Raw genomic sequence first — 25,257 nt, forward strand, 5'->3', positions numbered from 1 at the left:
ATTAAACATTTGGGCAAAATAAATAATTACTTTACATCTGGAACATTTTGCAGTTTAATGAACATTGTTGAAAACCAAGTGTAACTCAAGATACTGTACAATGTATTCAAGAAATTTATTGACAAAAATACTTTTATTTTGAAAAGACAAGAGTTGTGTGCTGTCTAGTTTTGATTAAACAAAGAAAAAAAAAAAAAAAACACTTTTGTTTCCTCATGTTGCATGCAGCTGGAAAGTAAGGGTATATATAACATGACAGTGCATAAAAAGATATGTGTTAACACTGTTTAAGTTAATTAACATCAGGCAAATGATTTATTCAATGAAAAAAAACGACAACGACAAAAACACCTTGGGATATATTACTGGAAGTGTAAAGTACGAAGTAGGAAAAGTTCAGGCTCCACTATCTGTACGGGTTAGTGGGTAACAATACATTCTTACGGATTTATCCATAGCTCTCCATGTTGACCATCTCACTGGAAATTTGTATAGTTGTCCTGCAGCAAAGGTTGATCATCTGCAACGACGTACCTTGTCCTTGAACACTTGTTTTGCAGCCTCTAGTAGAGCTGTAATAATATTAAGGATCCAGTCCAGCAGCTTGTATGTTTTCATATAATCTCCACATTCCACCTTTGTTGTAGTTTGTGTGGTTCAAGTGTGTTTAGAATCACTTGGGTTTTGTCGTAGTGATGGCCTCCTGAAACAGAGATATGTTGTCATTAATTATTTTTTTTAATATTATTATTCTGGGAGTGATATTATCAAGTGATATTTTATTAAGTGGGTTTTATTTACTGCAGCTGGAATGAGTTCCTGATCCATAATATTATACAACTTTAATATTATTAAAGGTAAGTAACACTTATTTCTGGATGGATAGTGAGACATTTAAAATTGTATCCTGTTAATTGTTCAATGTCAGAATATATGTTTATTTCATATATTTCATTCAAACACAATCAAGGTAAGTAACTGTGTATTTGTGTCTGTGTATTTTAATGCAGTGAATGATGGTCTGTTCACTAACATTATTTTGTCCACCAGGTGTCACTAACTGACAGTGATGCAAACAAATCTCCACGGACAAATACCCAGTGAAACTCCAGTCCACAGAAAGTTAGGCTCACAGTTACTATTCTTACAATCCTAACTCTGGCTTGATTTGAACCAAAGTACCTAATGTACAGAAGTTACATAATCAGTAACAGTAGTGTAATGACACAGAGAAATAAACTGCATTAACCTGGGAACATTAAGAATATTTAAAATAAGTTTGGGATTTGTCCTAGTGTTTGCAGGTGGTGGATTTAACTATAAAACCTGAACAGTGTATGGAAGTTTAACTGACACTGAAGTATTATACAGCCATGAAAGCACTGTTATCATTAAAACATCTGATATTTGGATCTTCAGGGCAAACTCATCTAATGCTGCTGCTGCTAGTAGTTCTAATTATCCACGGGCTTCTGTGTGTCACACTGAAGAGAATTTATTTTCTTTAAAGAGTTAAGACATGTCATGCCACATGGGGATGCTCACCTTTGACTTCTAGGACGAGATCAGAGGTGGGGGTGTAGCGAATAAAGCCTTCAGGGGTGATGCTCCAGCGGTGGACCTGGTTGTTTGGCTCTGGGGTGAGACCCACACGGCTTCCTGCCATCGTAACACTGCCACTGGGGCCCAGGCAGCACTCCTCCAGCAGCTGGAAACACAGGGAGAGGAGTTGATTATTATATTTCACACGGGTATGGATTTTATGACGGATCAATGGACCAATTTTTAGTATGATATGGGGAGTTTGTGCTTAAAAAATAATGTTGAATATCCTCTTGTTTCACCCTCAGCAGTAGAAGATTGACTGTGGTTATGCCATAGTACCAAGATCTGAGGTACTAAAATCCAGTTTTAGGATCTTAGTCTTGTCCTTTGCTGGACCTAGTCTTGACTTTAATAAGACAAGATTAAAATGATCTGGACTGCAGCACTGTTGTACCTTGCAGTGGAGATGCCCATTCTGGTAGGACCAGATCTGCTCGAATCCATCGGTCTCCTCTGTTTCTTGGATACGCATCAGTTTGACATCATCCAAATCGCCGGTGACTGACATCATGAGCCCTGTCTGTCTGTTCCTTAAACGGAAGTGCACTTGCTTCTACTCAGAAAACACACAACAAACAACACATTGGATCAGTGCACATCAATGCTTAAATATATCCCAATTCTCCACCATACAATTACATTTTGATTATGCCTCAATAATTACATGACCTGCCACTAAGATGTTAACCATAACAATGACAAAATTAGCTGAAATAAGTAGGTTGGTGAGGCTTCCAATGTGTAGCTGTCAGTCATACCAATAATCACAGGTACTTTTTTTTTAATCTGAAATTAATATCATTTGTCTTTTCTTCTTTGGTTGTTTTCAGTTAACTTGGCACAGCTACTGTTAGAACTGACCCTAGATCAATGTAGGTAAGCGTACAAAACATTTAGAATTGTACTAATACTTCCACCATTGTGGTTTACAGATTCTCTAATGCATAAAACTTAAAGCTTTGTGCTCACTCTGGAGCGTCAGGATTTACCTGTATAAGAGGGCGGAGGGATCCAATTTTCAGCCAGCTGCTGAACTCTCGCCAGTCAGGCACTTCACCAGGTTTCAGCAGAATCTGAGCTCCCCGATAGTTGATTTCCTTATATAATACCCAGCTGTTACCAAAAGAAAGACAAAAACAGAGTTCCTGTGTTCAACAGCTACAGTGAAACCAGCACAACTTCCTCCTCAGCTTTTCTCTTTTGGTACTTTAACTGGCCTGAGTTAATCACTGTCAGTCCTAAGATAAATACTGTTTACAAGAGTGTTTCCTATACAGAGAATCCGGGTTGTGCACAACAGAACTTTTCGGTTTGTTTGTTGTGGTCATGTATTATTTCTGTCTGATGGATGTGTAATTGAGAGTTAGACAAGAAAAATGCTTTCATATATTTCTTTCTTTCTTTCTTTCTTTCTTTCATTGCTTTTCTTCCTTCCGTGGTTGTTGGTTTCTGTAACATTATGCTGCATTTTGGCAAGTAGACATCAACAACCTAAGTAAACATCCTGGTTAAAGTTCCAGTGTTTAACATTTAGGAAGACCAATTGGCGCAAATAGAATATAATATACCAAAATATTCATAATCACCTGACTATAGGAATGGTGTTTTGCTACATTAGAATGAGCTGTATCTGTAATCTATAACTATTTTTGAGTCCTCTCTTCAAAGCAGCACTGTGCCAAATATAATGTGGGGAGCTTCACAACCATCCAATTTTTGCTATGACACTAAATGTTGCCTTCAACTCAGGTCTCAACGGCTCTGTTCTTTGGCTGATTGCCTATCTCTCCTGCAGTAGGAATGTGCCACTCCAGAGACAGCTCTGGCTCACTGGGAGCCCTTTATTTCCTCAGCAGGGGCTCACACCTACAGTCTGAATCTAGCACATCAGCAGCAGGTTTCCATCATCACTCCATCTGTCAGTACTGTCACACTGCCGTATAAGATGTGCTGACCCTGCACTCGGCATCCAATTGTTGTGAATGTATGATACGTCATCTGAGAGCATGCAGGTCAAAACTGCTACCACACACTTCAACAAAAATAAGATAATGCCTGCCAATTCAAAAGAACACCAAGACACTTATTTACACACACACACACACCTTTGATTTTGCATCTGTTATTATCTCTAAATCCTTCACCTTTCAGGTTTAAGTACCTTGCTTTGTATGTGTGAGATTTATCTCCTTTAACACTAACTCTGTGGGTTACTGTTACAGTAGTGTCTGGGTGTGGTTTGCCACAAGCAAAGGGCACTGGATGCCAGAAAGCTTAGCAGAATATTTGACTTGGCAGTTAAGTTTAACTTTTGAATTTAATTGAAAAGATTAAACAACAATAGGGATCTAGAAGTGGCCACTGAAAGACGTGCATGTAAAAAAAAAAAAAAAAAAAGGATATTATTCTGTTTTACGTGCTCCTGGCAGAAAAAAAGCCTTTGACAGCAGAGTGGGTTCACTCCCCAGTCGAAACACACACTCTGTGTTATGCATAAACCTGTCAACTCACACCAAGCGGAGAACATGGTGACGGATGGGCAGCTGCTTTATGTCCCTATAGACACACAGCAGTTGTAATGTACTCACATGCCTCCTTCCACTAGCACAGACTGGACTCTGCCACAGCCTCCAGCCAGCTGAAGGTTGACTGATCCATCTGTCAGAATCACCCTCTTCCCCCGCAGACCACACCGCTCAAAGAGAGTGATGGATGGCAGTGAGAACTCCTGTCGAGCGGGAGAGAAAGAGAGGGAGAAAGTACATTGAGGGAGGGAGTGGGCGTAGAGCTGCACGTTGAAATTAAGATTACTTTGAGGTTACCCTGGAAACAGACCACATTCACACCTTTGTGCTGCCTGGCATTTTGCCCTCTGTTAACTGTAACAAATGGGTTGTTTTCTAAATCGTCATGTTGTATCTCAGCAGTTGTGACTCATTTATTATCGAACGGTAATTTCTGCATAGAGAACAATGACGGATAAACTGGACTGTGAGAATATTTAGAATAGGTATATTCCACATGATGTAGGTTTGCTCTTTTTCCTCTGTTTGTTGGTCATCATGACTCTCTCTGTTTCGGGTAACCTTTAAAATGTAAGTTGAATATATAACTTTATTCATCTTTTTTCTGTAGATACTAAATGTTCCAGTGTTGCCAAGGTAGATTTTAACTAGAGTAGTTTTTTTTGCTGAAAAAAAAAAGCGCGTCCTACTGCGGCTGGAAACAGTATTAATGAGACCGATGACAGTGAACCAAAACAAGCTGACAGACACTAAAACACTCTGTAGATTTGAAGGGAACTGCAGTGTCTGGTGATAATTTCTTGTGAGTTCGTCAAAACGACAACTTGACAACTTTCACATTAGCTGTGTAGATTTCACACAGCTAATGTAATAAATGCCCCCCAGTGATGTCTTTTCAGTCACTGTTGGTTAGGGCTGAAAATGAGCCCACTCTTCATCTCTGCTTGAGGATAGAAGCTTGTGAACACATAGCTGCTATTAGCAAAATATACCCAAATCCCTGACCAAATAATAATAATTAATTGATAATAATACTGTTACTGTGTTTCCCAACCTTAAAACAGTCTGGCAGTCCAACAAATTCCATTTTCAAATTAACGGCTTTAATTACCAAAAAGTGTTGTTTTAGTTTAGGTGGACCAACCCCAGAGTTAAAAAGACTTGAAAAAAAACCAAAAAACTTACAAAGCCAACAGTTTGCAGCGACAGGATGGAGGAACTCGCGTGAAAACAGCCCATTGCTCTCAGGTCTGAGTAGCTCCCCACTTCTAACACATACATCCTGCCAGCGAAGTCCTGGCCCTCAAATGCCAACCAGCTGAAAAAATAATTTGTATAAATACACATTAACACATACACAAGAGCATACAATTGAACTCATGTTCTGGATTGATGATCACCCTTTAAAACTATTCGAATACTGTAGGTTTCCAATTATATAATGTACATGCAATTACATGCTAGCACACAGTTGCGATAACCGTACTATGCTAGATTATTTATTCTTGAGGATGATCAGGACAAAGTAATTAACATGGATACTGCATCATAAAAAATTTAAGACATACAGTAGATCACATGGGAGATTTTGGAGTAGGTGGAGCAGTGCCTGCCTGTAGCACATCTTGAGTCCCAGAGATACTTTTGACACATGAGCAAAATGCAGCAACAATTGTATCAGATGACCTCTGGGAAATCCAAAAAGGGCCTATTCTTAAAATCTGCTTTTGCAAGATGGAGCGTTTCATATACCCATGATTCACAATAACCACAACCATACTTTATCCATACTGTGTAGTATTACTCACCTGCCAGCCAGAACCTTGCAGGAGGCCACAGAGAAGCCTTCCTGCAGGGAGGCCACACTGTCCTCCAGAGCAAGGACAGAGCCTTGAAAACCTGGTTCAGAAAAAAGCTGCACCTGAGGCACACACAGCAAGACAATAAGACTGAGTCATCCACTCTGAGCCCCTAACACACAACATTAGATAAGACCATCTCAGCAAGATTCAAAGTGTTCGATTATCCTTTTCAATCTACCTACCTTAAACTTGGCTGTGTTCTCAAAATCATCCTGAAAGGAAACAACAGCTTAATGAGACTCATTTATATGCACTGCACCACAACAAATTTGTCTTGGACCACAATATCCCCAAGACAAATTTCTCTTAAGGGACACAATAAAGGCAAACCTAATCTAATGTAATGTAAAAAAGTAATTAGAAATTGATTTATTAGCATATTTATGTTATATGTAAACACAGGGGTGGTTAATGTGCATAGGTGGGGAAGACAATAACAGTAGTTATCATTATTTCTTTGCTTTATAATTGGAGTTGAAATTATGAACTGTATTATTGGTTTTGGTTTTAAGAAAATACATAATCGTACGGCATTTGGCCTCTCTCAGTTTCAGAGGCACTGGCTTGTCAAAGACTTCAGGATGCAGCTAAAATACTGCAGTAGACTTTGCATGAAATCTGTCTGTTTGCGGTCATCTGGTTTGAAATGAAAGTAGCTTCATGATGACTCACCTTTGTTTTTCACATTCAGTCTTATGACAAGTATTTTCCTCTCTGACCGGCACAGATCGGTTCCCTCTTGCTTTGCCAGTGCCTCATGCTCCCAAAGATAATCTACTGTATAAAGGTTTGTCTGTCCTCCAAAAATTCATGTTATCCATCTTGAATTATGACCTAGTTACATGCATGAGTGTTGTGACTGGTCACATGCAATTAACTCACTTGGTTAGCCAAACCGGGACTACCAGGGGAAGTGAGAATACAGCAAGCACTTCAATATTGCAAAATTGCACAATTATTAATCATAGAATTCTAAAATTACGAGTAATGTGATTAGGTGAAACTAATTGTTCAGCTCAAGTGATTAAGCTGGCTGCTGCAGTGACTGTTCATGAATTATCACAGTTATAGGACAATCTGGGCCAAGATTTCATAACTTTGTCTAAATCACTGCTCTTACCAGCACAATAGGCATTGCTGAGGCGATTCTGGGCTGTAGCGCCCCCCAGTCCTCCGGGCTTCCATACAGGCCTTTCTCCAGGATGTAGGGCTCGCCACAAAAGCCCGGCTCTTCAAACACAACCCAGCTGAGAGAGGGAACAGAAGGATAATCGCCCTTTAATTTTGCACTGACATTTCAGAATTCAGTTTTTTCCCTTTTCATTTAACACAGCCTTTGATTCACACACACTTGCTGACAAAGAAAACCACAAGAATTCACAGTGTGACACAGTCAAAGTGATGTTCATTTATCGTATATGTCAACAATTCTTGGTCAGAGTCCAAGCTGATAATAGCCTCCCCCATGATAGTATCTCAGTAGTTATGTACTGTATGTACTCTCTTGGCAAATGTGGCATATCTTGGGTAGCTGTGTGTTGTTGTGGACGGCTCGGGGGTTTCTGCTCCTGAGACAGACAGGGGCTGTGTTTGCATTTGGGGGGGGGCTGTGTGTGTCCTGACATGCTAGACAATAAACAAGTCTCTCTCAGCAATCGCTAAAACAACACGCTGAGCCAATCAGAGGCTCAGAGGGACGGCAGCACGACATGGGTGAGGCCGTGCAATCTAATAACAGGCTAGCAGCGCGGCAAGAATAACCCCTCAATGTTGTGAGAGTCCCGCCTCGTGAAGAAGGACGAAATGTTCCAGTCCACATTATTCATCATTCTGACTCTCCCTTGGGCGGTGTATTCTGCATTTTATTATTCTGATTTGAATAATAATTCAAATTTTTCTGATTTGCTTCTGGTTTTGTTTACTTCTGCATTTTCTTCAGCTGATCACAACATAAAGGAACAGTAATAGAAACAGCCAGGGAAGACAGACACTACTCTGATCTTCTACTATTACATAAAGTATGTAGTTATACAGATGGTGAGACAAAACACTTAGCAAGAAAACGCCGTCCAAATATAAATGACATTCCTTGTTAACAGTGTTCAGGCTCCTCCTAACATTAATTTCGCATTTATTCCCACTGCAAAAGGGTGTGAGGCAGCATGCTCTATGATTTTTTTTGTTGACAGGAAGTAGGGTGTGGTGGACTAAACATTAGTGAACTAGGTAATCTGTCTCGACCTGTCAGCATGGGTGCGGTAGCTTTACCGCTATGCACCTAAGATGCAAAGAATGGCAGAAAACCGCACAAGACTTCAGTGCAACTATAACCCTTAAGTAATTATCAGGTTGAAGAGTAGAAATGCATGTTAAAGCATGCACTGTACTGAAAGTAGTAGCTGGATAGGTAGGAAGCATATTTCATTAGAAGTCTTGCAGTGGAAAGACAGCTGAGGAATTCCAATAAACAAATACAGATTTGATCCTTTTTACTTTAGCAAGGCAAATAATAATCCTGTGAACAACCCAACGTTTTACTTCCCATTACTGCTCACACAGCAGTGAAGGTCACAGGGATAAGTATAATACTTGTCACTTACACGCCACCGATGACATCAATTGACTGCGTCTTCATGCCATAGCCTGTGACATCCATGTTAATAATAGGCACCGTGAGGTCAATGTTGACTCCCAGATCGCCAAAGTCTCTGTCGCTGAACATTTTGAGGTGTGGACACAAGAAATCCTGTGGCAGGAATAAAACTGTCTGGTGAGAATCTGATGAACAACACACCAAGCTACATCACAAATGAACATTTAGAGAAAAAAATCAATGACACTCTTTGGCAGTGGTTCTCAGCCTGTTTTGTAATGCTGAAAGAACGTCCAGTATCCCACTACTGAACCAATTAACTTTTTATCAACCATTAAATGAATAATTAAACAAGTCAAATTGAACATACAAAATAATATTAAGAGCATGGACTGCGTGTTTCCTTTCACCAACAGTTTCTAATGTGCAAATGAAAAAAATCAAGGTAAAATCCAATAACCTGGATCTTGATAGCCTTGCAAATGTGACAGAACTTGTTCCTTGTTTACTCACATGAATCGGATTAATTAACTTTCTGATACACATTTTTCTAATTGTGTGCCATCCTATGTATGTATGTACAGCTGCTCTAGGGTTTGACTAGTTTACCCAAAGAACTAAGCTGATATTGATTGGTTCATGAAATAATAGGCCATCAAAAGGTCAGCGGTGCCCAGTGCTAATGATATAGTGTATTCCCTTACCATAGCTTCATAAAAACAAAATATTGTTGTCTTTGCACATTTTATCTATCTTTTGTTCGACACTGTTTTTCATGAATCAATTCTCCAATAAAAGCTCTTAGGCTGGGTCTCCCTGCTCGCTTACCATATACACTGTCAATATCTGTGAGTTTATGTGGAAAGTTTTGGTCTCCCTCGGTCTGAATGCTTTTATATGGATTTTCCATTCTGACAAGAATAAACTTTTTGGGGGAGGGGGACAGAGAATCCTTTCCATTTTGAAGATAAATTCTGACCTTCACAAACCACCTTCATATGGTGGTCAAACCACAATTGAAACGTTATACCACAATTACTTTTTGTCACGCACTGATGTACACATACTGATGTATGACAGCTCTGGTCACACAAAAATATTTATAATCAATAATAATAGCCCAGTATGGAACTCACAGCCAGTATTGGTTGCAGTGACAGGAGCTGCTCCGTGCCTCCCCAGTCGCTTGCATCCAGGTACTCTCCTTCCTCCAGGATGTGCTGCTGCCCCTCAAACCCAGGCTCGCTGTGGCCCACCCAGCTGGAAGAAAGGAAGTGCGATGTGGCTGGTTAGAGTTGTATTCATAAATTGTGACTGTATTACATAACCTCAAAATGACCATCTGGCAGAAAATTTAGCCCTGAAGAAACCTTGCTCCAAGCCAAGATTACGACCTACTGTCACCTAATCTTGTGCAAGCTCAAAAAAATTATAGATAGTACAATAGAAGAATAAAGGCTCACAGTCCTCCGAGGATCTTTAAAGAACCCACAGACTTGAGTTTCTTTGAGTCAAGGTTTGGTCCATCTGCAGAAAGACCTGTTTCACTTTCACAAAAGCAGAAAACATCACTGTCGATTTCCAAGCTGGAGCCCTCAAAGCCAGGCTTCTCATACACCACAGCCTGTGATAGGAGAAAGAAAGGGCTTACATTAATTACATTACATTACATTACATTACATTACATTATCGGCTCATCATTTACTTGGTACTACCTTAAATTTTCTTTCCAAATGGAATCAAATACAGTAAGTTTGAGTAATGTTTTATGTTGTGATAAATATGTTACTGTAGTTCAGTGTAGCCACAATTTAAGTGAAAAACACATACATATGGATACACATATTGTCGGGTAAACATTTGAGAGCACAATATCATGAATTTGTTATTATCATCTTGTATGATTGTTGAATGGCAGTACAAGAAGTTGAGTCTAAAAACAACTCTTTATCTTTCATCCTGAGGTCTGACAATGCCTGCTGCCAAAACACACAGTGGTTACATTGGAAAGTCCTTGACATCACATCTATTTTTGGCTTGAAAGAACATAAACACAACACTAAACAGAAAAATGGGCCAAAGAATGCCCGATGCCAGTAGGCCTTTTTCCTTTTATGAAATACTCACAGTTCATCATTTGGTTACTTTCAGATTTAAAATGTCCTTGCTTATATTATCATTAAGCACATACAATGTACAAGTGGAGTAAAATAAAATAGTAAAATGGTGTGTCAATCCTACCTTGACTTCATTGGGATTCTCCACTTTGAAACCACCCTGTAACAGAGATCGTCATCATAAAATATATCATAAATGTTTTTCTCTAATAAAAATTTACATTGTAAAAAGTGAGACAGTCAGCAATTACTCAGATAGTTACATTTTCCTGGAAATGGTGACAATTCTACTAAACATTGACAGGGAGCAGAGAAAATGAGTACACAGGAAAAGCTGACCTGAACTTCTGTCCCAGTGGGCAGAAATAATTACAGCTAATTCTCACATTGGCCGTTTGTACAGAAAAGAGAATATAAAGGAAAATGTCATTTCAAAGTAACAATAGTTAATTACTTATTAAAACGGACATGTTACTAGCAAATGCATGTTCATGAAGGTTAATAATGATATTAACCTTACACGTGACTGAGCAGAGAGAAAGTTACTGATAGAATATTGAAAATGAAGAGTTGGATAAGATAAGATAAGATATTCCTTTATTCATCCTCCTTAGGAGAAATTCAGGTTGACACAGCAGCAATAGGGCAAAGTAGTGCAAAAACAGAGAACAAAGAATATCACAAATAAAAATATTACTAATATAATTAAAGTAGGACATGAAGTGCAAAATATGAGCAGAAAATTAAACTTGACTAAACCTAAAAAAATACCTAAAACTACTAAACTACTAAAGTTGAAATTAAATATAAATAGTGCAAAAGGCAAAAAGGATAAAAAACTGGCAGCTCTGTGAGGTTAACTATGACTCATTGGAGTATGAATCACACAGTGCGGAAGGAAATGATTTAAGAGGCACTGGATTATTTATATTATATTTTCATATGTGAATTATTATAGTATATTGACACTACATGAAAAGTGAGTTGATGATCAAAGTGAGACTTTATTGTCTAGGGACCTTGAATATCTGTACAAATTATAGCAATTTGTCCAACAGCTGCCAAGATACGTCACAAAAAAACAAAAATGGCGCTAGAAGTTATGGGTTCACTAAAGTAATAAGGGATCATCCTCTGGGGACCATGATAAATAGCAAATGAACTTCTGCAGTGTAGAGATGACGCACAAAAATACACACCATTTTAAGTGGTCTAAGAGATCCAACAAACGGTGACGGAAAGCCCCAGGTCTCAGGGAAAGGGTACACTCCTGTCTCCAGCACAGCTAGCATGCCCTGGAAGCCCGGGTCACTGAACACCAGCCACCTGGAGGGAGGAGAAACACCGTCATTGCATGCTAATAAAGCATTAAGCCAAAAGGTCCCACCACATTATGGCTAACTATGCCTCCAGGCTGTTTTAAAATAACTGAGTCATGACCTTGCATGGCTTGTTGCTTTTATAAAACAGTGGTTGGGCATCATTGCCATTAGAAAGAATAAACTTACTGATATTTGTTTTTCCACATACAAATCAGCAGTTATACAGGTTTTATTAGTGAATTTGCTCAGTACATTACGTATTGTCAGGTCAGGGCAGTGTTTAGTATTATCTACCTCAGGCATGAGTCATACAACCAAAGTTAAGAACAAAAGCTATTTGTTTTAGAATGAAATATCTTGGGAATGGCATGCTTCAAGTTCAAAGCATTTTCCTTTGGAATTCATTTTCAGTGTGGGCAGCCTTTGTTGGAACTGTGCCCTTACCTCTGGCATTTTGAGCCATTATGTGGCACAACACAATTCCTTACACCAATCATCACATGTGAGGCTCTGGCAGAAAAAATAAAGCCATAATCTCATTCAGTCAGCACTAAGGAAGTGATACTAAGAATTTATGCCAGCCGTAAGGTGTTTAAAGATATATAAAAACAGGAGCTGATGAGTCAGTCTGGTCAGTGAACTCAATTGAGCTACGTGCATGTTACAGTAAATGTGTTCAACGCAAAACTACATCTGCTGAACAGTTGTTCCACACGTCGCAGAGCAAACAGGAGGAGCTGTTGGAGTAGAATTATTTGTAACTGAGCAAAGATGAGCTGGCATCTGACAGCAATTATTTTTGTCTTGATACTTGTATATAAATGTTAGGTTTCGACAAAAGGTGCCAAGGTAAACCTACAGAAATAGCTGTGGGAAAAAGGTTCCCTTTCATTAGCTTCCTAAGAGGCAGGGCACAAAATGTCCTGAATACCTCCACCTCTCACGTGGAAAAAACATTCTCCACTTTGCCAAATTCTCTCCACACCTTTGTCTGCTTCTCACTCTCCATCTAGTCTCCACCTTTCCGCCCTGCTTTCCAAGTGTCCCCACACCCACTTTCTCTCTTTTCTAACATGCAACAGCAGGACAGACATTCCTCAACGGGCGAACGAGTGAGAGTCAAACCAAAGACAAAGATAAACTCAGAGGAACGTGCTAATGATTATTATCTCTCATTTGTGAAAGCCAAACACTGAGAACAAGCCATTAAAAAGACAGCTCCACGTTGAGCACAGCAGGCAACAAGTCTACTCTTCTGATGCATCTTCCAGTCATTAGCAATAAAAAAATCAATGCGGAAAACCGGGATTGTCTCATTATCTGAACTTTATGCTTTGCTGCTACAAAGCGATATGTCTTCATTCTACATATTGTATTTCAAATACAATCTAATCTCCATTTAACTACCTTTCTACCATTCTGATCAATCACAATAAGTAGACGATTTGTCTCGCTAATGATTTTATTTTGTCAACCTGTTCAATACTGTCACACATGCTTTACCAGAGGTCAGTCACAAAGATCTGAATGATTGGATTTAACTCAAACAGCCATACTTACACCCCAGAGTGCACTTGAATGGAAGCAGTGCTCAGTGGGATGCCAAATGAGCCCGTCTCTATTGTGTCATCCTGGTAAGGTGTTACTCTGCCGAGGCCCTCTGGTTCAGTAAACAGATCAATATGAGGGATGCTGTAATCCTACAGAGAGGGGGAAATAGACACAGCAGTTACCAGCAGTGTCCCCACACTAGTCCTTAAATCATACGTTAACAATGTTACCAAGCAAGATCTGAACTAAGTCTGTATCAGTCTGGACTGAATATCAATAAAGCAATATCACATATTACCTAAGTTTCAGACGACCATGAGGTGACGATGATGTAGAGATTGAAGGCCAAATGAGGAAGTATATATCCAGTTCACTCACCCAGACAGCAAGTCGAATAGAGCCGATCTGCATTGGTGGTTGGTTGCTATGTGGTTCAGTCTCCAGCTCCGGCTCTGCCCACACATTCGTCAATTCAATGCCCCCCTCCTCCAAGGCAATGGAGCGTCCCTGAAAGTCAGGCTTCTCATAGAGCAACCAGCTGTGGTGGAAGAAAAACAAAAGTGTTAGAAACAGATAATTATATGTTGGAGGAAAAAAGAGGAAGGACCAGAATAAATGTATGTGGTACGAACAGTGTGTCTTCAATGCAACACTTTGAGAATACATTTAGGCTTTCTTGCCAAAAGTTACATGAGAAGATCGATAGTAGTTCCATCTGAGACTGGTATTGATCCATCTCTTTTCAAGAAAGAAAGCAAGCGTACTTCCCAAAATACTGAACAATTCCTACATAATAACAAGGACATAACACTGAATGTAAACAGAAACTTTGTTTGTTTCCAAGAAAACACCACAGGGCCCCTTAAAGGAAAAAGTCTGAGAGAGTTGGTATATAACTCTAGTATGCTGATATTTCATTTAGTTAAACCTGTGACATGTTCACAAGCCTCAGCAGGCAACACTGGCATTGATCCGAAACACACTTGACACTAATTAGAACTACAATTCAGTTTCTTTCCATCGCCTGAAAGTCCAGTTCAGTATTGCTACTTACCATCCTCTAACAACCTTCACCGATATGAGAGGTGAGAACTGCAGAGAGGTAGCATCTGTCACATCCCTGTAAATCTCATACACCTGGCCACTGAACTGAGCTTTCTCAAACAACACCATCTGTGTAGAGACATAAAGGGCAGTGTCATGAATAGAAATAACCAATGGGAAAATGCATTACATGCTTATTCCATAACATTAAACCTTGATTCAGGAACCTAATAGCATTGCACTTTCCTTCGTTTCTTTTATGTTTACAGTAAAGTAGCAGTATTATTTATTTTTATATACATGCACAAAGCATGTGCAGGAACACAATTACTTGAATCTCAAGGGATTTCTACTAATGTAATGCATCACTTTAATATTAGAGACATGTTTTTTAGTCCAAAATATTGAAGCTTATGAATAATGAACCATAAAAACAGGCTTCTCTGGAAACTCTTTAGTCCATAACAAGGTCTCAGTTTTATTATAAAGGCCTTCATCAAATCTACTATTTTCATGTTTTTTTCAAGTATTTTCAGGCCATGTTTTTTTTTGTTGTGTGTTAATGTCATCACAGTGGATCCCCAGCACAGATAACTGGAGGCAGACTGAATTAATATGACATGTAGGCAAGAAACTGAAAATGTGCCAGAAGAATATCTCTCTCTCTTCCAACAACTACTATTGAAGTTATACAAAAAATGAAGAACAACAAGTTTTGCAGTCCGTTGGCAGCATTGAATACCATGATTGTAATCACATCCAGCTGAGCATTTGCACTAGACAGTTTTTTTTTAAATGCTTTGTTTACCCCCAAGAACACCATATGAAATGCAGATGTTTTCACAGAACAGAGAGCTGTCTGTACAGATTCCTCTCCCCATCTTGTTTCTATTCTACAGTATGTTGGCACAGCTGTGCCTACTGTACCTTTCCAGGGCGCTTGTGAAATCCCTTGGCAGTTCTTATCTGGAATCCAAAAACACAGAATTATCATTGCAAGAAAGACTGCGTCACGGCAAACATCTATAAAATGCCCGAGCAGCTAATCTGCATTTGTTGGTGCAGCAGCTCTGTGCCTGTTGAATGCCCTGACCTTTTAGTTTACTTCCAGGGACACGGTGGGTCCATGGAGACTACACTGTTTTGAATTTGCATTCAAGCGCACATACTGGCAGGCATAGCTGGCACACAAAAGGTTTCTCTTCTCTTTCTTAACACAGCATTGCAAAATAGGCAACTTGCAAGTTTGGCTTCAAATGGCAGCGAAAGAAAACTGAAAAAAAGTAAATTACAGCAACTAGAAAGCTTGTAACTTTAATTCAGTAACAATTTTGAGCATTGCTTCATGAGTTAAGTACTTCTTCAAGAAGAAATGCCAAAAGTCCATTTACTCAGGTTCATATCCTTTGAAGGAAATTCCTTGTTTCCCTATAATTAGTACTAAGTTCAATAGTTCTTTCCAGGAAACCTCCTAGGAAATTATTAAGAAATTAAGAATGTGTAATAAAGCATCACCAAAATAGTCACTAGCTGCAGTCCCAAACTTCCCAAACAAAATGAAATCAACGGGACTAGTGAGACAAGAAATCCATTGTGAATTAAGAAGCTTCCCTACTAACAATGATACCTGAAACCAGAATGTAAATAATAAAAAGACAAAAACTGTGGTGAATTGTTCAATACAAACCGTATGCAAAGCAGCTCTAAGGGGAATGTGGGCTATAAATAGTTTCTAGCTCACCTGCCATTGCAGCAAGCATCTCATACACATGTACTTCAACAAGATGTACCGCTTTAATTTGTTTGATTTGATGAATAGTATGTACGCTGCACACTTACAGTATTACTAAGTATCCCCTGTGGCTTAACCAGAGGCTTCTTAAGCTCGGGGAGTGTAGGGTGTGTGGTTGGAGGAATCCCAGGGAAGCATGGAGGCACAGCATCAGGAAGCACCGGACCTGGTTTCTGGTCTGCTTCAGCTCCATGAGCTGGAGTTGTCATTTTTCCAATAATCTGATGCATAAACCGAAAGCCAAGAGGTAAGTTAAAAAGTTGCTTCTTGTGCCTCTCTACTTATAGAAAATGCATTACAACGGCGCTTGTTGTTATTTAGGGAAATGGGAAGAAAGAGCACATCTTTCTGAGAGAATTTCCTTTCCTTAGACAATTACAAAACTGATTGTTGATGTAATTAGTCAATAACTTTGAGGTATTTTGTCTTTGAGGTATGAGGACAATTTCTTCAACATTCAGATCATTTTAGTTGGTTAAAGTAACACACAGAAAAACTAACCTCAGTTTTGACTTGCTCCTGCCCTTGTATGCTCTGCACTGGTTTCGCTGGTTCTCGAGGGAGGTACTTCTCTAAATAGTCAGGCAGCTTGATGTCGTTAAAGGAGGGAAGTGGAGGACCTGAGTCACTGACCACAGCCTCCGCAGCCTGGACTTCCTCTCTGTTGCTCTGGGCAGGGCTCTGCTTGCCCTGTGTGTCTTGGAGTGGAGCTGTGGCAGTCGGGCTTGGTGGGGGCGGCTGGGTTGTAGGTGGAGGGCTTAGCTGGGGGGCTTCACTAGGTGACACATCCCCAGAGTTGGTGCCTTCGGCCTGCGTTTGAACTCCATTTCTCTTTCCTCTGAGGATGGAGGACGAGAGGCTGCTGAGGACACAGCTCCCTTCCAAGCGAGACTTCACCTTGATCTGGTCATCTTTCTCTTCCTTGACATCCTCTTCATCTTTGGCCCCCGCCAAAGTCTTGTCCCTGAGGCGAGAGTGAGTGTCCAGGCTACTGAGCAGCATGCTCCTGTCTGCCAAACTAGCCCTGGCAGGCTTTAGGCCAGATTTTGCCTCTGTGTTCTGGAGCTTGGCTAAGACGCTCGGAGTTGAGTCTACGGTGAACTTATTCTTCTTCCTCAAGCCAAACTTAAACTCCTCAGGGTCAAATGTCTTCTCAAAGCGGTCCTCCTTGATGGCAGGCATCGCAAATGGCGGCTGAGGTGGCCGGAGTATGTTGTGTTTACGTGGTGGGAGGGAGAACGGGGCGCAAAGATTCTTGATTTTCTCAATGAAATCATCATCATCTAGCTCACCGGAAGTGTCCAGAAGGTTGCTCTCACTCCCAGAGGAGCTCAGTTTGCACACTGGGACTTTAAGTTTCCGTTTGGGAAAGTCCACATCCAACCAGCTCGAGGGGGCATCTTGCCGTGTTGCAGAATCATCTTTGCTTAGTCCCCGTGGCAAATGGAGCTTCTTCATGGATGAACGCTGCATTGAGTCTGGGATCAGCTTATTAGCATCGAGGGAAGTGGTTGCCTTTGGAGTTTGACTAGGCTTGTTTTTGACAAGTTCGTTTTTGACAGTGTGGAGTGGAAGTGGAGAGATATCACCATTAGCAACAGGTGAAAGTTCATTCATTGGGGGCTGGAATGTTTTCTCAGCTGTCTTCTCTACCACATTAACCGTGGACCTAGAAGCGGTGCTATTAGCTGGTTGCTGTGCTATTTTTTCAGCACCCTTGAGTGAAGTGATATCATTAGTGCTCGCTGTATTTTTTGATGCCTCACACTGTGGGAGACTAGGAGTGAGTTTCATGATCTCTCCTGAGATTTTGACTTCAGAGGGCATTGATTTGACAGTCGTATTTTTTGTCCCATCATCCTGCCCAGCTACATCGCTGCTCACAGATTTAGAGACAGAAATTGGAGTAGGTTCTTTGACAGATGATTTTTTCTCTGCCGCACTGTCAGACTGTGCAGTTATCAGGGTTGGAGTGTCATTAGCTGCTTTTACAGTCACTTCCTTTGCTGCTGTAGTTGCTTTGGTAATAGGCTTTGCACTGGAGAACTCAGCATCATTAGCTCCACGTGTACATGAGTCATCTTGTGTTTTCTCCGTTTTTTCCACAGATACAGAAACAGGCTGTAGTTCTGCCACAATCACCACTGACCCGGTTTCTGTTCCAGGGCTTTCTGTAGACTTTGTTTGCAACTCAGTAGGCACAGTGTTTGCTGTGTCTCTTTTCGGAGGCTCTTTGTCACTCTGTTTTCCACTCACAGCCTCATTAGTCAGGGTGGCAGCTTTTTGTGGATATGTAGTCGTCTCACTGACTTGTTGTGTTTGGGCAGGGAGGTCCGATGATGTCTTTTCTAAAGACTCAGGGGGTGATTCTGGCTGGTTGGTTTCTTGTTTTCTTTCATCTTTCACCGGCTCTGTCTTATCTTTTCTTTCAGCATTTTTTCTTTCATCATCCCTAGCTACACCCCCCTCTGTCCCTGAGATACCTTGCCCCCTGTCTGAAACCTTGGCTTTTGTGGTATTTTTATCTGAAGTCTGGAGCTGCTGTGGTTTCTCTTTGCCTTTCTTCTCAATCTGATTAGTTTTTTCACTCTTCACCTTTTCTAATTTCTCCACATCTTTACTCTCAGCCTGATTTATTAGTTCTGTATGCTTGTGTTGGGGTTGCTGTGTTTGACTCGTGTCTTTTTTATTGGGTAATATTATTTTCCCTTTACTTTTTGGTTCAGATTTCATTGACAATTCTTTATCTAATTTGGGATGTTTAACAGGTGGCTCCTGCTCCTGCAAAGGAGTCTTCTCAACAGGCTGCACAACCACAGGTGAGGGGGAGGAGTCTGTCATTTCTCTTCTGTCCTTGGAGGCCCTTTCCCTCTTCTGTGTAAATGAGAGGCTATGTCCCCCTGCCTTTTCCTCCTTTTGGGATAAAATAACGGGATCCTTGTCAATAGGCATCTTTGTTCCACTGCTACAAGCAGCAGTATCGGGTTCGTCTTTGTTGACAGATGGTTCAGGTTCCTGTTTGTTGACTGGTTTACCAATATTCTCCTTTTTAAATGAAGAATCTAACAGTTTCTCCTCTTTGTCTAACACCTTTGGTTCCTTTATAAATGGTTCCTGTTTGGTATCAGACAAAGACTGTTTATCTGATGGGTTTCCCTCGGCTTTCTCAGATGGTAATGAGACTTCCTCTGTGAGTTGTTGGGAGGCAGAGGCAGTCTCCTCTGTACCATCCACCTTTTCTTGTTTTATGGCAGTGACCTGTGGCTGACTTGTAGAGCACTGTGGGTTGTTTTCACTATTTGGGCTAATGGGATTCGTTGGTTCCTTACTTCTTCTTCTTTTAGAGCGGGACCCTGTTCTGCTAGGGCCTTTGGACTCTAGGCTGATGTTATTGGACAGTTCTGCAGAATCACCTGGCCCTTTAGCTTGAACATTTGTTTCAACGCTGTTAGCTTTCGTACCCTTATCTGCTGTTTTTGGGACCACTACATTCTTTGCTTTGGAATCTGGTGGTTGTTCTTTAGGAATGGAAATCTTTCCCTCTACAGAAGTGGTATCCCGTTGATCTGGTTTTAATGTTATCTCTGACACTATGTTTGTTTGTGTTGGCTCATTAGTATCCAGTTTATCCTGATTGTCCAGTCTTGGTGACTTTGTTGCAGCAACTGCCTCAGACAGCGTGGATTCTTGAGACATTCCAGTCATGGCAGGCTTTTGAGGCAGTGCGTCTGTTTTGCATGCCTTTGTGAAGTTCCTCGCTCGCTCCTTGATCGTCAGCGGCCTCTCCCTGGCGGGAGACGTAGAGTTGGACCTGGCTGTGTCATAACGTTCAGCTGATCTTGACCTTTGTTCTGACAACACAAAGCTTGCTTTCAGCCTCTCTGTGGCTATCCTGACTGGAGAGACATCGGCACTCCTCGGGGTTTGGAAGGCCTGCTTGTTTATTCCCGTTGCAGAGCGCTCGAAGAGGCTGATTTTATCTGAGATCCGGCCAACGACTGGTTTATGCTCCTCGTCTATTTTCTTCAGGCTGGGAAGTCTGTGTATGATAAGAGACAAAAGTTTGAATTCAAACATATATTTTATATTTAGCTGATTTCCCATGTATTAAACTTGCTCAACTGCCACAGACAAATTCTTAATCTTCAGTTATATTTCACCTGACCTATATTTTAATCTCATGTGTACTTTACAATGCTATTCTTGACGTACTGGACTTTGTGTTATGACTCACGCCATTGTTGTATTGTGGATACACCTGTGATATTCCACCCATAGCAGCTAACACACATTCTCTGTTTAGACAGTAATGTCAAGTTAGACAAAAGCTTGACAGGTAGCTTAAAATGTTTGGTAATGTTGGAGGGTCACTAGTTGTAAAATGAAACATTTATTCCTAACAAATCAGGTATTTTAAGTGGAATACATTATTGTCTATGATAATGTGACGAGTCACTGTTTCATTCATTCACAATCCACAAACTGTTCTCTGTCTATTTTTAACCAATCACATTTAAGTGAAGTGACTTACCTTGCATCAATCTCTGTTTTGGGCTTGTCCTTAGCTTCATCTTTGGTACTCTTTAAGGTTGATTTAATATCCTGGTTGTCTCCAGCTGGACTTTCCTTAGGATTCAAAGGCACATTTTTTGTGAAAAGCTTCACCTCACTTCGAGAAACCTTAAGACTCCTGCGTTTGGACTCTGGCGTTTCTGTCTTCCTTTCCACTTTGTAAAGACTGTCATCATCCTCCATGTCTGCAGCCCCATCAACCACACATGCCAGAGTGGCTGCAGTGACTGAGTTTGAGTCCTGGAACTTGTCCAACTGCTTGACTGTATCGGGGCAAGAATTCTTACTCTCCACTCCTCCAGGTGAGGGCTGAGAGGTTGCATTGTTCTTGGAGGAGGAGTTTATAGATGACTCTCCCATGTGAGACTTTGGACTTTTGCCCTTAGGGCTGGTCACTGAGTTATCTGATGTAGGGAATCCCTCTGGGACAGGTCCAGCTTTGGGAGGCATTTTTTCAAGGGGGCTGTTCCCTCCATCTCCTTGAGAGTTCTTCCTTACTCTCCTTTTTGCTGCGTTTTTACGCCCCATGCTGTCTGTTTGTTCTTTATCAGGTTCAGGCTCGAATTGTGATTTCAGTGACACTCCCACTAGTGTACTGTAATAACTCTGCGTCCCAACAGCGGCCCTCACATTTGTCCTTTTGTTCTCTGCACTTGTTGAACTTGAGCTCTTTGGTGAATTAAAAGTTGGTGATGACTTTGCCTTGGGGAGGACCTGTATGTTTTTTGTGATTTCAGTGCGGACAACTTCCTGTCCATCACGAGCGTCTTGGCCACATTGAATCACACTGGTCTCCTCCAGGTACACATGGAGCCTCCTGCCTGTCTTGGTCTGTGCTTGTCTATGGCCCTGAGGCTCAGTGTGGGCCTGGTCAGACTCCCATGCCACTCCCTGCTCAGAAGAGGAAGAGAGATGTGTCAGATGACTGGCATTCCTCTCAGGATTCCCGCTCGCTGAAGTACCGTTGCTGCTCTCCTCCCTCTCCTTGCCCTGCCCTATTCTCTTCTTCCTGCTCCCCACAAACTCCTCCTCTCTTGGACCTCCTTCTGGTGTCTCAGTGCTGCTCACAACGGAGCCGTCTCTGTGGGCAGACTGCGTGGCGTCCTGCTCCACACAGGGGAAAATGTGTTTGGAGAGACCCAGTGGATTGGGATTGGAGCTCTGTTCCTTCTCCTCCTCCCACTGTTGTTCCCTTGCCGGGGGTTTCACAAAGTCCTCACTCTCCTCTACTCCCTCTGACTTAAGAGCCTGATCACTAGTTGGAGAGGCATTTTCAGCAGGACTCTTCGGACCCTTTCCTCTCCACGGAGAGAACCAGCTCCCAATACGGCCCAAGACCCCAGTGCTCGGCTGCTCCTCGGGGCTTTCAGACTAAAGCAAAGCAGAGAAATAACTCACTTAAATGCTTGCTTACACATGCAGTGGCAATGAATAAACATGCATATTTCAAATGGATATGTGCAAACCTTAGAGGGAACTGAGAGTTACATGTGGTAATGCAAATATCATGACAATGAACAAACGAAGGGAGTGCAGGCTTGGGACCTAAAGTAAATATAAGTAGGGGTTGCTTGTTCATGGATATGGTTTAGTATGGCCATGCATCTCTCAGCATAGCAAGGTCATGCAGGAGTGCTTATAACCTGTAAGCTTACCGTAGAAAATACCATATCATTCAGATTCTTTATGTAGGTTGTGAACATGATTTTGGTTTAGAACAAAAACTCCTAAAGAGCATAAAACAAAAACAAAATCATTCCACCAGGATAAACAATAGAAAGAAAAGAAAAAGCCATAAAAAGTCATAAAAAGATTCTCTGCCGTAGCAAAGTGATAAAGTCCATCCTCAACTTTCGGCAGTAATTTCAAGATCAAACTCACCCTTGATTAGACAGAAGAAAACTTTTCCTCCCACTGAAAAACATACGCCGCTGTCAGTTTGTGCAGCAGAGGATCTGGAATAAGATGCATGTCTAACTGATGAACATGTTGCGTTTAGTCCTCCTTGCATCCAGTAAAGCATCCACAACTACACGAGCGCGGTAGACTGATATCTGAGATATGGGCTCTGATGAAGAAGTTCTGCCCCTCCAGCGCAGCGCACGCAGCTCTGTGGTAACATGATGCATTCAAGTGCTCCTCGTAAACTTCTTTCCTGAGTGTCACTCAGAAGCCAGTCAAGTTAGTCAACAAGTGTTCAACCACCTGACTGCAGTGTTAGTCTGACTAATGGCAGACTAAACTTGGGTTGAATTGTATTACTGGTTGCCATCGGCAATGATTGTGAATATTTTAAAAAACAAACATTTTAAAACTTTAGACTTAAGCCTGCACATTACATTTGTTTAGCTGACTTTTTATCCAATGTGACTGACAATAAGTGCATTCAGCCATATACAACCTAAACTTGCAGGAATCATGCAAGTACATCAACTTAATCAAATAAGCCGAACTGAAGAACATTTAAACATTTAAAGATTTTTTTTAAAATGCAGTCTGAACAGATGTGTTTTCAGTTTGTGACAAAAGATGTGTAGAGTTTCTGCTGTCCTGATACCAACGGGGAGCAAAAAGTCTGGATTTATTGAGCAGTAGGTGGGCCTCCTTCCTAGTGGGATGCCGACCGGCAGCAGCAGAGTGTGTGGACGGGCTCGGGTGTACTCCCAGTCAGTCACATTAAAATCATGTCAACACTTTTAGCCCGTTTGTCATAAATTAAATGTGATTGATCTTTAAACTGGATGAGTGAGAGTTATGTTCCTGTTGACTCCTTTCATTTTTATGAAGCAACTTGCCACCTCAAGTATCAAAGTATCACCTGGCTGTAAGGTCTAGCAAGTGTCTCACATACTACTTGCTAAACCTTAAGCTAAGCAAGTCCACATTTGATCTTGTAGTTTTTTTTTTATCATTACAACAGAGACCACAGTGGCTAATAATGTCCAGGAATGTGGAAGTCATATTTTAAATAAACAAAAGCAGCATGACAGAAATTTTCCTCCAAAGTTGACTAAAATAGACTAATTGTAGGCTATTTAATATTTATCAAATGTTTATATTTACAATGCTTATTGTTTATTTTATATATTGTTACTGATGGTGCTATAGTTCTTTTTTTTTTTTACCCTATATAAGCACTTTGAAAACTCGATTTTGAAAGGTGCTATGTAAATAAAGTTTATTATTATTATTATTATTTGCAATTCCCCCACATCGATGATGTGTGCTGAACTCAAAATTCCTACATTTATGTTAGCACATGAAGGAAGCAAAGAGGCCGTGTCCAAACAAACTTTTCCAGGGGAAATGACGCACTGGCTGTGTGGGTTTCAGAGCCTGTTCAGTTCACTTTTTGGTTTTCCAAATCTGCGTGCCCTTATTTCACTTGGCGGGCAGCTCAAGTCAGTCTTTCCATGCTGCTTAGTCGGGGAATTTAACCCTTTAACTACTTTGGTCTAGGTAAAAAGTCACTGTTTCGACTTTTAAATCTAATCAAGGAACTGAAAATCAAAGTCGTAACGTGACAAAAGTTTCTTTTCAACTTTTTGTTCAACTTTTTTTTTCTCTTCTAAGTGTGGCACACTGCCTGTAGGGCGTGGGAGTGGCGCTGTTAATTACTGTTGATTAAATTCACTTGTTCTTGTTGGGCAGATTATTATATTAGACATTTAACGGTCGTGGTAAGACTGTGCTATTAGAGACTTATTATCATAGAGCCTATTCATTCTTGACGTATGGAAGTGTAGCCTGAAGTGTTTACATATGAAATAAAAACCCTTAACAGGGATGACATTTACATAAAGACCTCTGACAGCCCACACAATCCTGATGAAGGATAACAGGTTCCTGCACAAACTACAGCTCAATAAAACCAAAGCAAACAGTGGGTTCTGAAGCTTCACATTGTTATCCAGCCGGTTCAGTCCTCAAATAGTCTATCGACCAAAAAGCCCACGAGTCCCAGTTCATTTCTTGACAAGCATGTCACCAGAGACAGAGAGCGAGATCTTACCATGATTACAGAGATCCTGCTGCCTCCTCGGCTGCCTCGAGAATACAGCAGTGAAAAAACGCAGCCCGCTGCAAAAAGCCTTCATATGACAATGAAACCTTTCAGTGCCGCCACCGCCTGTGAGAGCCAACCTGTCCCTCCACACAGAGAACAGGGGAGCCTGCACCCGCACTGCCCTTATTAATATTTAGTGCGCTCTAAAATGAGAAAATATCCGGGCTAGCTAACGCCAGACTGATGTCATTGTGAATGTTTCTGTAGA

General features: G+C 40.9%; 1 protein-coding gene across 2 annotated transcripts; it reads right to left on the reverse strand.

The window, feature by feature from the left end:
- Positions 1–96: 96 nt before the first annotated feature.
- LOC127367856 (beta/gamma crystallin domain-containing protein 1) lies at positions 97–25,257 on the reverse strand. Of its 2 annotated transcripts, XM_051408041.1 has the most exons (23): positions 22,865–23,067; positions 22,639–22,710; positions 20,943–22,354; positions 16,913–20,450; positions 16,459–16,632; positions 15,547–15,585; positions 14,630–14,748; positions 13,954–14,113; positions 13,585–13,724; positions 11,902–12,028; positions 10,827–10,862; positions 10,049–10,209; positions 9,722–9,845; positions 8,593–8,738; positions 7,113–7,239; positions 6,175–6,204; positions 5,939–6,051; positions 5,316–5,448; positions 4,194–4,333; positions 2,595–2,718; positions 2,000–2,158; positions 1,546–1,708; positions 97–703 (listed from the first exon to the last, which is right to left on the reverse strand). In XM_051408041.1, the coding sequence occupies exons 2-23, from the start codon at positions 22,684–22,686 to the stop codon at positions 615–617; spliced, it is 7,302 nt and encodes a 2,433-aa protein (XP_051264001.1). In that variant the 5' UTR covers positions 22,687–22,710; positions 22,865–23,067; the 3' UTR covers positions 97–614. The 2 variants fall into 2 exon arrangements, with proteins under 2 accessions (XP_051264001.1, XP_051264002.1); XM_051408042.1 differs by lacking the exons at positions 22,639–22,710; positions 22,865–23,067 and adding an exon at positions 24,996–25,257.

The sequence above is a fragment of the Dicentrarchus labrax genome, unplaced genomic scaffold (genome assembly GCF_905237075.1).
Source record: "Dicentrarchus labrax unplaced genomic scaffold, dlabrax2021, whole genome shotgun sequence".
NCBI classification, from domain to species: domain Eukaryota; kingdom Metazoa; phylum Chordata; class Actinopteri; family Moronidae; genus Dicentrarchus; species Dicentrarchus labrax.